This window comes from Lissotriton vulgaris, chromosome 10 (genome assembly GCF_964263255.1).
Source record: "Lissotriton vulgaris chromosome 10, aLisVul1.2, whole genome shotgun sequence".
NCBI lineage: Eukaryota > Metazoa > Chordata > Amphibia > Caudata > Salamandridae > Lissotriton > Lissotriton vulgaris.
The window spans coordinates 1,072,483,751-1,072,496,243 of NC_141698.1; the positions used below are offsets into that span (position 1 = coordinate 1,072,483,751).

Consider the following 12,493-nt stretch of genomic DNA (forward strand, 5'->3'; position numbering starts at 1 on the left):
GTTGAAGACAGTCCTTGGATCGACGCCCTCAGACTCCTTGGCTCCAGTCAAGTCTGAAAGTGTCGTCGACCCTTCGGGGTCACAAGGGGGCGTCGGCCCAACGAGCGGGGCGCCGAAGCCAGTCTCTACAGTCTAGCACGTCACTCTGACGCTGTCGACGTCTACGTCCAAACATGGCGACACTGCCAAAGGACTCCAGGCTAAAAAGACTGTCGAACCGACGCTTGCATCCTCCAAGCCGATCCTAAGCAAGGCCCTCGAGTCTAAGACAAAACCCGACCCTCCGAGCATATTGCGTCGAAGCCCAAACCTGTGCCTGCTGCGCACCATGCGCTCGAGTCGACGCAAGGCCGCAAGCATGCTTGTGATCCACCAAAGCAGATCGGATCGAAGACACCGTCGATCTCGAAGAAGGTCGGTTCGTCTCAGGTGCTTCCTCCAATTAAATACGGACTGCCCCCGACCGCTCGACCCAAAGCGGTCGAACCACCAAAAGGCGCCGAAGCGTCCAAGAAGGTGTCTGGACCTTCCAAGTCTCAGTCCATTCCAGAGGAGGTTATATTCCAGGCGCCCTCGTATGACAATCAGTTGAAGCTCTTCATCGACTCTGATTCTGGCAGGCTCACCATTCACAAACGAAAGATCGCTCCAGAACATCCTTTGGAGTCATACAAGATCCCTCTCAAAAGGAAAAGGGAATCAGCCACCTCACCTGTTCTCTTCGAACCTGTGGAGCCATATACACAACAATATGCCTACTCTCCCACACGCAGCGATGAAGATGTGGGAGGGGGTTACAGTCAGAATGAATTTAATTATCATTTTTATTTTATTTATTTATTTTTAGCAATTTGTAAAGCGCCTGGTGACCCGAGGGCATCCCCGCGCTATAATATTTATGGAGACCAGAGGACAAAAAAGGAGGGACTTTATTTAGGGAACAACAGCGTTTTCAGTTTTTTCCTAAAAATCAGATGATTGGGTTCAAGCCGAAGGGTGAGGGGGAGTGCATTCCATCTGGTGGATGCTTTAACCGAAAAGCGACGGCCGCCAGTACGTGTCTTCCTGTGTCTGGGGACATTGGCCAGGTTCTCATTCTCCGAGCGAAGGGACCTGGGAGCTTTGTAAGGCGTAACCATGTCTCTCAGAATAGCAGGGCCAGAACCATTAAGCAATTTGTGTGCAATGCACAGGGCCTTAAATTCGACCCTTTGGCGTATTGGAAGCCAGTGGAGAGCCTGAATTGCTGGTTTGGCGGATACTCTGGAAGGGAGATTCAAAAGTAACCGGGCGGCTGCATTCTGCGTGCGTTGGAGTTTAGCCATGGTAGCTTCTGGGGCTCCCAGGTATACCATGTTGCTGTAGTCCAGCCGCGCCAGCACCAGGCCCTGGACCAGGAGTTTCCTGGATAGGGGCGGAAGTAGAGGAAGGATCTTCCGAGTGGAGCGCATTAGGCCAAAGCAGGTCCCTGCTGTCTTGGTAGCTTGAGTTTTCATCGACAGCTCGGGTTCTAGCCATACTCCTAAGGTCTTAATTTCTTGTTTCGGGGCGGGGATTTCCCCGAATAAGTCTGGCCAGACCGATGGAGGGATGGTGGTTCATTGCTTGCCCAGAAGCATGACTTCAGTCTTTGAGCCATTTAATTTGAGTGATGACTCACACATCCAGTTGTGGATATTTTTAAGGCAGTTTTGCAGATTGTCCGGGTGTTTGTCCAGTTAAGAGAGTGAGACGACTAATTGGGTGTCGTCCGCGTAGCTTACTATTTTAATCCCGAAGGGGGTAACCACATCTTCGAGAGGGGCCATGTAAGCGTTAAATAGAGTTGGGCTTAGTGATGACCCCTGGGGGACCCCACTCATGAGGGGGAGCGTGGCAGAATGGAAATTGCCATCCCACACCTGGAATGAGCGCTCTGAGGAAAGACTCTATCCACCTGAGCGCCGAACCTGCAATCCCTGCCGCAGCCAGCCGATGAAGTAAGACACGATGGTTGACTGTGTCGAAGGCTGCGCTTAGATCCAGGAGGATCACTGCCACTGATCCTCCTGAATCCAGGATGCACCTCGCCTCCTCGATGACGGCGAGAAGGGCGGAGTCCGTGCCATGGCCCGGGCGAAACCCAGTCTGGGACTGCCGTAAGATGTTGTTGGCTTCTAGGTACTGTGACAGTTGGCCATTGACCAATTTCTCGGCCATTTTACTGATACAGGGGAGGAGTGAGATTGGCCGGTAGTTCGCCATGTCGGCTGGGTCCAGCTGGGGTTTCTTTAGGAGTGCTTTGACAACTGCACTTTTCCAGCTGGGGGGGACCGAACCTTGAGAGAGCGATATGTTTATGAGCTCCATGATTGTGGGCACGATGACCGGGGCTAGAGTTTTAAGGAATCTGATAGGGGCGGGATCTAGAGGGGAGCCGCTTTTCATTTTGGCCATAGTAGTGTCTACCTCGTTCCTTGTTACTACCCTAAAGCTAGTGAGCTGAGGAAGCGAGCTGCTTCCTGTGTGATTGGTGGATGCCTCCTTGTCCATATGGTTCGACAGGCCGGGCGGGGGCAGAGAATTTAAGATGCGGGCGATTTTAGCATTAAAATAGTTGGCCAGCTCGTTACTTCTGTCCGCCAGGGGTGTGTTGGATGAGGGTGGAGCAGGTATTTTCAATAACTCTTTTACGATGAGAAAAGATTCCCTTGCTGAGTTAGTGGAGTTTTTAATTCTTGTGTCATAATGGGAGGCTTTCGCAAGCTTCAGGGTAGATTTGTATATTCTTACCGACCGCTGATAGGCATCTTTGCTGGCGTGCTGCCAGTCTTTCCTCCATAGCCGTTCTGCTTTCTTGCAGTGTTTACGGAGAGTCCGGAGTTCCGGAGTGTACCATGGGGCAGATCCTAGTTTCCCATTCTTATCCTCGCGGGTTTTTATTGGGAGGATGGAGTCCAGAGACGTGGTAATCCACTCCCTGAATTTACTGTCTGCAGTGGTCGGATCTTCCGAGGGGGTCGGGGTAGTCGAGTTCAAGGTTCTGGCCCAATCCTCTGTGGATATTCTGGCCCATGCTCTGTCCCTAGTGTAGGTGGTGGGTTTATGGAGTTTCTTAAAGGCTCCTGGAAGGGAGAAAGGGACCATGAAGTGGTCAGCCCATGGGAGGGGAAGGGACTCTGTGACTTTAAGAGTGAGGATGTTAGTGAACACCGGATCAAGCAGATGGCCTTTGGTGTGCGTGGCTCCGGAATTTGAGAGGTGGAGGCCATATGCCGCCAGTTCTCCAATCAAGTCGGCCGCCCCTGTATCTAGGGGGTCGTCGAAATGAATGTTAAGGTCCCCTAGTATCGAGAAGTTGGTGGTGGAGTGGGCCTGAGATGCAATAATATCCAGGAGTGCTCTAGAGAAAGTGCCCGGATGCCCAGGGGGACGATAAATTAGGAGTCCTGATAGTGAGTAGGTCGGTCCTACCTGGATGGTGAATTGAAGGCTTTCGGAATCGATGATATGAGCGTCGTTAATTCTGCAGGTGAGATGGTCTCGGTGAATGATCGCCAAGCCTCCTCCTCTACCCGAAGGGCGGGGCTGGGACTGAACGAGGAAGCCTGGGGGAGTAGCTAGGACAACGTCTGAGTCCGAGTGGTCTGTAAGCCATGTTTCCGAGAGGAACAGGATGTCAAGCTCATGATCTTCTATTAGATGATTAATTAGCAATGCATGTCTAGGGAGTGAGCGACAGTTCAAAGTGGCCAGTTTAAGAGCTGAGGGCAAAGCAGGTCGGCTGGAGAGTTTGAGCTGGGCTGGGCGGCAGCGAGTACAGCTAGTATATGGTCCTTCAAGATCATGCACATAATTGCATGTAATGTCAATAGTGGGTCTGAGACTGAGGAGGTCCCGGCGTGAATAGCTTACCATGGGGGCAGCCTGGTCCGGCAGGGGTTCTGGCCCTGGGCCCGGCCGGGTGAGGCCGGGCGCAGACGGGCTTGCCTTAGGCGCTCCCGCTGCGCTCGTCCGCTGCGCTGGTATGGCCGACACATTTTGTATGGTAAGGGGTGGGCGTGGCCTCGAGATGGGCGTGGCTTCGCCTTCGAGCCGCGATGGAGGTTTGGGTGTTTCCCCTGTGTCAGCGCTCGGATCCGCTGTGTCAGGGGGGGGTCAGGAGGGCTGCTCGGCGCGCAAGGCAGGCGCTGCTGAGTTAAGGTGAGAACAATTTTAAAGCAGTGCGAGTGAAAATAACAAGTTTTAAAAGTTCCCAAAGCAAAATACAATCCTCCGGCTTTCCGCCTCAGAGGTGAAATAAACAATAATACACGGCGCTTTCAATCAGCGTTTATGTACTGTTTCAAGTGGGCGTGGCCTCGAGATGGGCGTGGCTTCGCCTTCGAGCCGCGATGGAGGTTTGGGTGTTTCCCCTGTGTCAGCGCTCGGATCCGCTGTGTCAGGGGGGGTCAGGAGGGCTGCTCGGCGCGCAAGGCAGGCGCTGCTGAGTTAAGGTGAGAACAATTTTAAAGCAGTGCGAGTGAAAATAACAAGTTTTAAAAGTTCCCAAGCAAAATACAATCCTCCGGCTTTCCGCCTGCTTTGACGCAGATCAAGATGAACCTCAACCCTGGAATGACCCGGTTGACCCTGATGAGCCACAGACTGCGCCTGATGCTCAGTCCTATAGTGTCAAGACCTCGCCTACTGAAGACACAGCAGCGTTTAACGCTTTGCTAGAAAGGGTGGCCATTAACCATGCCGTGGAAATGCACGCAGATCCAGTGGAGGAGGACTTTCTGTTCGATACTTTCTCCACCTCAGAAAAATCAGTAAAGACATTGCCTATGCTAAAAGGTGTCCTGAAACATGCTACTGACATTTTCAAGGAGACCACCAGGTCAAGGGTTGTAAACCCAAGGATTGAAAGAAAATATCGGCCTGCGCCTGTGGACCCTACGTACATCAGGGGCCAGCTCCCATTGGACTCTTTTGTTGTGGCTAATGCTCGCAATAGAGCAAACTCTCAGACTAGTGGTGATGCTCCTCCTCCGGACAAAGAATCCAAAATCTTGGAAGCTTCTGGCAAGCGTGTAGCTGCTCAAGCGGCTAATATTTGGAGGATCGCAAATACACAGGCCCTATTAGCTAGATACGATAGGGCTCACTACGACACGTTAGAACAGCTGATGCAACACCTGCCTGACGCTTATAAGGAGGGAGGAGAAATGCTCATACAAGAAGGAAAGTTAATTTCAAATGCATCCATCAAGTGTGCACTCAATGCAGCAGACACAGCCGCTAGGGCCATCAACACTAGTGTTATGCTGAGACGTCATGCCTGGCTCCGCATCTCTGGTTTTAAACCAGAGATCCAAAACACTTTGCTTAATCAGCCAGTTAACCATGACTTTCTTTTTGGTCCTGATGTAGACACGACCCTTGGAAAGATTAAGAAAGACACTGAGACAGCAAAATCCATGGGGGCCCTGCAGTCACAGCAGTTCAGGGGCAGTTCCTTTCGTCGCTCCGGTAACAGGGTAGCCTCTAGAGGTCAAGCATTGCAGCAAGCCCAATACAACAAGGGGAGCACGCAGACCACCTATAACAAGAATAACAGGGGTGGATATTGTGGGAACAGCACCAAAGGCAGAGGACGTGGAAATAACAATGCCAGATCCTCCGCCCCCAACAAACAGTGACGCCTTGTCACTGCCCCCAGACCATTTAATACCGGTCGGGGGAAGACTCCAGCAGTTCCTGACGGTCTGGGAAGGCATTACCACATTTTTTTTTTTTTTTAACAAAGGAGGGACTGGAGTAGGACAATATTGTACGGGGTCCAGTGTACAGGTCCACAAACTAGTAACACAAAGAGGGTACAAAGTTCCCCGGGAAGAGTGACGGAGTCGAGGTGTGAGTGCTAGACAGAGGGGGGAATCCCCTTGTTGGAACTAAAACCCTCACACACCCAGCAAGCTAGGTGTCATGCTTCATCATATGGGTTCTGCTCCTCGTCAGACTTGCGCTGCAATGTCTGCAATGTCTGACGGGCTCCCGAAACCGGGGCTCTTTATCGGAGATCTTTTGTTCCGGCCATATGGTGCATGCGTGTGAGAGGGCGGGAGAGTGTGGTCGTGGCGTGAAAAGGTGAAGTTAAAAAAGGTGGGTCAGTCCACAAACTAATTTATTCTCGTGGAAGGCTCCCTTGGTTAAAAAAGGTGAGAGGGGAGATAAATGCCCTAGAACTATCCAAGCAAATTAACTACTACCCTCTAGTTTGGTCGACATGTTTCTTGCCTTAATAGCAATTCTTCAGGACCTCAGTAGATAGTACCACACAGTGAAAGAAATATAATAGTGATAAACAAAACTTGTAATGTGGTATACAACCTTCTATGGTCGGTAATACCGGAGTGCAGGCCGATTGGTCCTGCTGTAGTATTGTGACCCCAGAAGATTCCCTGAGGTACCTCGCAGTCTGCTCCCTTGGGACCGGCTGATAAAGGTATGGTACCTTCGGCGGCGTACGGTCCAGGCCGATGCACCTACCCCATGGACAGCGTCTGATCAGGCGTCTGTTCTGGGGTCACAATACTACAGCAGGACCACGAAAGGCAAGTGTCAGGGAGGACAAACGGAGGGAGTCAGCGAGTTGAAGAGTCCCACAAGAAAGAGATACAGATAACAGAAAAGGAAATGTATATGTTGTAGAGTCACTCAGGAGATAGATGCAAATGGGAAAGCTCAGAATCACAAACTAGTGTTAAGTACAAAGAACTACTACAGACTAAGGTAGGTATAAGCTATTAAGGTTTCTGGGTGACAAGTAAGTAATTTTAGTTTGAACATTTTGTTGCCATTCTTTGGAAGGTTTGAGGGATATAGGATGTTCCATGAGTTGGGGCTATGTCTGGAGAGTGCTGGGTCGGGAGGGGGGGGGGGGCGTGGCATGGCTGGGACGTGAGGAGGAGGTTAGGGGGAGTGAGGAAGGGGGGGATATGAAGAATAGTTAGAACGACTTGGGGAGTCACTGTTGTAAACCAAGTGGGGGGGGGGAGGATAGGTCTAAGCGAGGGGGGAGAGATCAAGAATGCGAGGAGACCAGGGAGAAATGCAGGATCACAATGATCTTTTTCCCACAGGAAGTTAGGGGTCAGTACCGTGGGGATAAAGGTGAGTAGTACGGGGCGAATAAGGATACCAGATAGAGCGGTTCAACATTCAAGGCAATTAAAGATCAAGATGAGGTAGCATAGTTTGGGAGGAGAAACATAAAAAATATAAAAGAATCAGAATGAGGTAGATCACTTTAAGTGCACATAGCATATTAGGTTTAAAATGCAAATAAACTAGCAGCAGGCAAAGAAACATTTGAAACAAAAGCATTAAAGTGAGGAAGACCAATTTGGAAGCACGTAGTGCATTAGGTTAGAAACAACCAGCCGCAATACCGCAAAAATTAGATTGTCTAGCAACGGGTAAGGAACCATATAAAATCTAAAAGGAGGGTCGCCCATGATACCCTCCCCCCGGGGCAGCGCAGGGCACGGGAAAACCAGGGGTAGTTGAAGTGGTGTCAAACAAGGTACGGTTTTAGGAAAAGAATATTGGTGCTGGAGACCTGATTAGCAGGGACCCAGCACACTTAGTTGATATTGCTCCAGATTCCAGGAAAAACTGTGTGTGTGGGGGGAGGGGTACTTTACACAAATGCGAACTGCAGTTCCTTACATGGAAAGTAGCTTTCCTTGTCTCAATCACCTCTCAGGAGAGTAAGTGAGATCCAGGCTTTAACCATACAAGACCATTCTTACTAATACAATGTAACAAAGTGGTTCTTAGAACCAATCCAAAATTCCTTCCAAAAGTAATCTCTGCTTTTCATCTTAATCAGTCTGTAGAGTTACCAGTGTTTTATCATAACCCAGATTCCGTAGCAGAGAGAGCTCTTCACACACTAGACGTAAAAAGAGCTATACTTTATTACATTGACAGGACTAAACCTTTTAGAAAGACAAACTGTTTGTAGCCTTCTCTTTACGGCATAAAGGAAACCCCATCTCTAAAGCTGGCATTACCAGGTGGATAGCCAAATGCATTCCAATATGCTACCAGAAGGCAAAACGCATTTTAGAAATTCCCCCTAGAGCACACTCAACACGTAAACTAGGGGCATCCATGGCATTCTTGGGGAACATTCCCCTAGAATAAATTTGTAAGGCAGCCACATGGTCTGCTACACACACCTTCACCAAACACTACGTGCAGGCAAAGCAACAGACTTCTGTAGGCCAAGCTGTTCTTAAGACACTTTTTCAAACCACTGCAACAGATACAGGTGACCACCGCTAAGGGTATTTACTGCTGTACAATCTATGCAAAAGTATGACTTCTGCAGCTCATATGCTTCGAATGGAAAATGCTACTTACCAGTATGCTTCTGTTCTTGACATGTAGAGGTGCAGATTATCATACGCCCACCCGCCTCCCTGGAACCTGTATCTGTTCCAGTGTTCTCTTACTCCGATATATTCACATGGACATATTTTTTATTTCCTACAAACTTCATCATGGCAAAAAACAATCTAAGGATGGAGTCGATGCTCATGCGCATTATCGTCCAAAGGAGGAGCCGCCTATCTCGTGACTACTAAGACTTCTTCCAAGACAACAAGGTGCAAGCATCCAAGCCCAACACCATATGGCGATCTATGCAAAAGTATGATATTCTGCAGCTCTACATGCCAAGAACGGTTACATAAAGGTAAGTATCATTTTCCTGATAGTTCTGTGTGGGAGCCACCCCGGTGCAAAAGTAGCCAACCTCTTGAGTGCGTCCTCGGGAATCCCAACTACTTTTAGTCAGATGGTCCCTGAGAGAGAGTCTAATTAGTAGCGCGTCCTGTAACCAGCATCTGCTGTAGTACGAATGGACAAACTGACTTCCAGGAAGATGAAATAAGTGTCAGAAATGTTAAGAGCAGATTGTGCACCTAGTTCCCTGGATATAGTCTTGCTAGCTCAAACTATGCATGACAATTATGCCACAAAAGGAGAAAGAAAAACACGCACCTCATATGTACAAACTAACATAACTGTCCCAAAATATAGCCTAAATCTTCTAGTTGGAAAAGTTCTCTAAAATTACACAAATATTGTAGCATTGTGTCTTGCTACTTGATCTAGTTACAAATTTGTTTTAGAAGTTGGTTATTGTGTGTCAAGGACCTACTTGCTGTTGGATCTAGGTTGATTCGAATACTAAGACTGACCTTATAGTAACATATTGATATTTTGCAGGCCTTCAGCAAAAAGAAAGTTGATGACAGAAAAGAATGGCTAACAAACTTTATGGAGGACAGGCGGCAGCGCAGGTTGCATGGTTTACCAGAGGTGAGAATTGAACTACCAATATACAAGTTTGATGGCTTGCGTGAGTACTGATCTAACAGGAATTTTATTAGCCTTTCATTTGTTCTCTTTCAGCAATTCTTGTATGGCACTGCAACAAAGCACTTAACATACAATGATTTCATCAACAAGGAACTAATTTTGTTCTCCAACTCGGACAATGAGCGATCCATTCCTTCCCTCGTTGATGGTGAGAAGTTTTTTTTGATGGATTTTAACCCTTGTTAAATTCAGAAATATGCCTAGTTTTCTTCTTGTCCATATTCTGCTGGTGATAAATGCTAGTTATTTAAATGTTTCAGCTGCTTGGGTAGTAAGTTAAGATTCTGAGACAAAATGTGACACAGTGCCACTGTTCATCATTTATCAGTTCAGTTTTGTTGAACCTGTTAGACTGGTTTGGAATGCTGTAGTTAGCTGGCTATATAGTGGACCACAACGAGGTACACCATGCAAAAAGTTCAAGCAAACCGTAGAGGAATTACAGAGGCCCAATAACATCCCAAATGCTCTTTTGTGGTAGTGTTGGTGTGAGAAAGTCTCTTTTGACATGGGTAGCCCTGCTTTTTCCCTGGAAAACTATGTTGTTTCGATTGAAAGTTCAGAGTTCCTGCCAACCAGGTTCCCCGGTGCTAGAGCTCCTTCCCCAAACCTGTATCGCGATTGGCGACTACAGACCTCCTTGGAAGTCGCAGGTAAATTGTACCCTGGTTCCTAGGGCATTGGGACTGAAAAGGGTACTCTAGTGTTCCCTCACCAAGGCCATGCAAGAGCAGATATACCCCTACAATATTTAAATCTATTCCTTAATATTGTTAAGTGCCAGAGAAGCCATAGAGAGTACATAGGCTGGAAACGTAATAAATCCACAGTGACGTCTGTGTGGTATTTATTAAACCCTAGACCCAGAGGGCACATCCGAGGTGCCCCCTGAAAACCTACCAACCCCGGTGTGGTCTCTGACTGGCTTTAGGCAGCCTGCCACTGCCAGGCATGTTTCTGGACCTCTGAGTCGAGAGCCTCTTTTCGCCATGGCAAGAAACAAAGCACATCCTTGATAGAGGTGTCGCACCTCCCCCAGGAAAGCCACAGTACTCAAGAGGAAAGTTCCAAATGCCTGTCGCCTTTATAACGCAACCCCAGCCTCTGCTGCTAGCAGCAGATGGCAGCCCCTGGTGTAGTCCCCCACTTTTGAGTGGGACAACCAACGGAATACTTAATAAATATAGGACGTGTGCCCCCCTTCGCCAACTCCACCCCTCATTTGCTGGAGGTTAAGTGAAGCACATTTTCCCGTACCCACCATCTTCAAGATAGTGGGACTTATCCAATCAGTGCTAGGCTTATGCCCCTTCACACTGGAGGGTGACAAAATGGTGCGTGTAGACATCCCAGGTTAAGGAACCCATTGGTCCCTACCTTTTACTCCCTTGTAACCCCTAAATCTAATATTTAGGTGGTTCCTCCATCCCTTGAAATCAGAGCTATGATGACCTAAGAAGCCTCGACACCAAACAGCTGCACCATTATGAGAGAAGAACCAGTGACTGACTCTGCGCAAACCCTGATGGCCTGTCTGCTGCCTTTTGCCTCTGCTACAAAAAGTCAACTCGTCTTGCAGCCCAGTGATCTCTAAAATCCTGGGAGAACTGCCTGCCTTCCATAAAGACTCTAAATTTCCTGTACAATGCGCATTATTCAGAAGGAACCATCTACAAAGAAAAGAACTCTGCCCTGAAGAGCTGCAAACTCTCCCCCGGATCCACCTCTGCACTAGACACCGACGGCCCGAGTCGAAGTGGCCCACCGGTCCTGTGTAGGTTTCCCAGAGCTTCTGAGCATGAGTCCACTGTGGATTGACCCCTGCCGGACACCATTTCGAGGCATTCAACCATCAGAGACCAAGGAGGAACAGCGATATTGGTCCTGCTGGACCTCTCGGCAGCCTTCGACACGGTCAATCATGCGGTTCTGATTGACCGTGTCGAAGAGATGGGCATCTGCTCACTGGCCAAAGAGCTTCTAGCCTCGTTTCTGTCAAACAGGACGCAGGCAGTGACCTTGGGCGAATTTCAATCCATCGAGCTCGCCCTCCCATGTGGCGTTCCGCAAGGCTCATCCCTAAGTCCGACACTCTTTAACATCTACGTGTCGGACTTAGCTAGGGTAATTAAGAACTACCGGATGAGCCTTACCTCATACGCCGACGACACCCAATTGGTGATCGCGATTAAGAACGACGGTGAAGAAGTAGCTGCCAGCTTCCAGGAAGGTATGGTGGCTATTAAGGATTGGATGGCCGAGAACTGCTTGCGCCTCAATTCAGATAAAACGGAGGTAATGATCTTCGGAAAATTATCCCCTCATTGGTCCAATACATGGTGGCCAACTTCGCTTGGAGCCCCCCCCCGAACCGGTGCACAAAGTTAGGAATCTGGGAATTGTCTTTGATGACAACCTCAGCTTCGCTAACCATGCCAACCAGGTAGCGTCTTCTGCCTTCTACAAGCTCAAGATCATTAGAAAAATCCTGCCATATTTACCCGAAAGTACAAGGAAAACAGTGGTGAGCTCCTTAGTACTTTCATCACTTGACTATTGTAACGGACTCTTTGTAAACGCGCAGGCAAGGGTGGTGGCCAAACTGCAGCTTATTCAAAATGCTGCTGCAAGGCTGCTAGCAGGCATCCCCAGATTTCAGTCCACTAAACAAGCAATAAGAAACCTCCACTGGTTAACGGTGAGAAATCGCATCAGATTCAAGACCTTGTGTCTCACCTTTAAAGCTCTCAAGGGGCAGGGCCCAGCGTTTCTTAAACAGAAACTATGCCATTACCTCCCGAAAAGATCTCTTCGATCGGAACAGAGACTTCTTTTGGCTGTGCCACGAACCAGGACTGTTAAATGGGGCGACCGATGCTTCATTAACTCTGCAGCCAAACTTTGGAACACGCTTCCAATGGAACTAAAATCGGCACCCTCACTACTTCAATTCAGAAAACTTGTAAAAACATGGATATTTGACCAATAACTGTCCAGTACAAACTTTCCCTAAGGTTGATACCATGATTAACCAGAGATCGCTAGCCTAAGTTACAGCGCCAAGACACCCACGGGT

At 48.7% G+C, this 12,493-nt stretch overlaps 1 protein-coding gene across 4 annotated transcripts in view; it reads left to right on the forward strand.

Annotated features, from left to right (window-relative positions):
• TOP2B (DNA topoisomerase II beta) overlaps positions 1-12,493 on the forward strand; it is a 683,650-nt gene that overhangs the window by 360,537 nt on the left and 310,620 nt on the right. For all 4 annotated transcript variants that reach the window (XM_086942134.1, XM_086942133.1, XM_086942135.1 and 1 more), the window contains exons 17-18: positions 9,265-9,357; positions 9,451-9,565. In XM_086942134.1, coding sequence (XP_086798260.1) covers positions 9,265-9,357; positions 9,451-9,565 — 208 coding nt within the window. The remainder of the gene's footprint in view (positions 1-9,264; positions 9,358-9,450; positions 9,566-12,493) is intronic.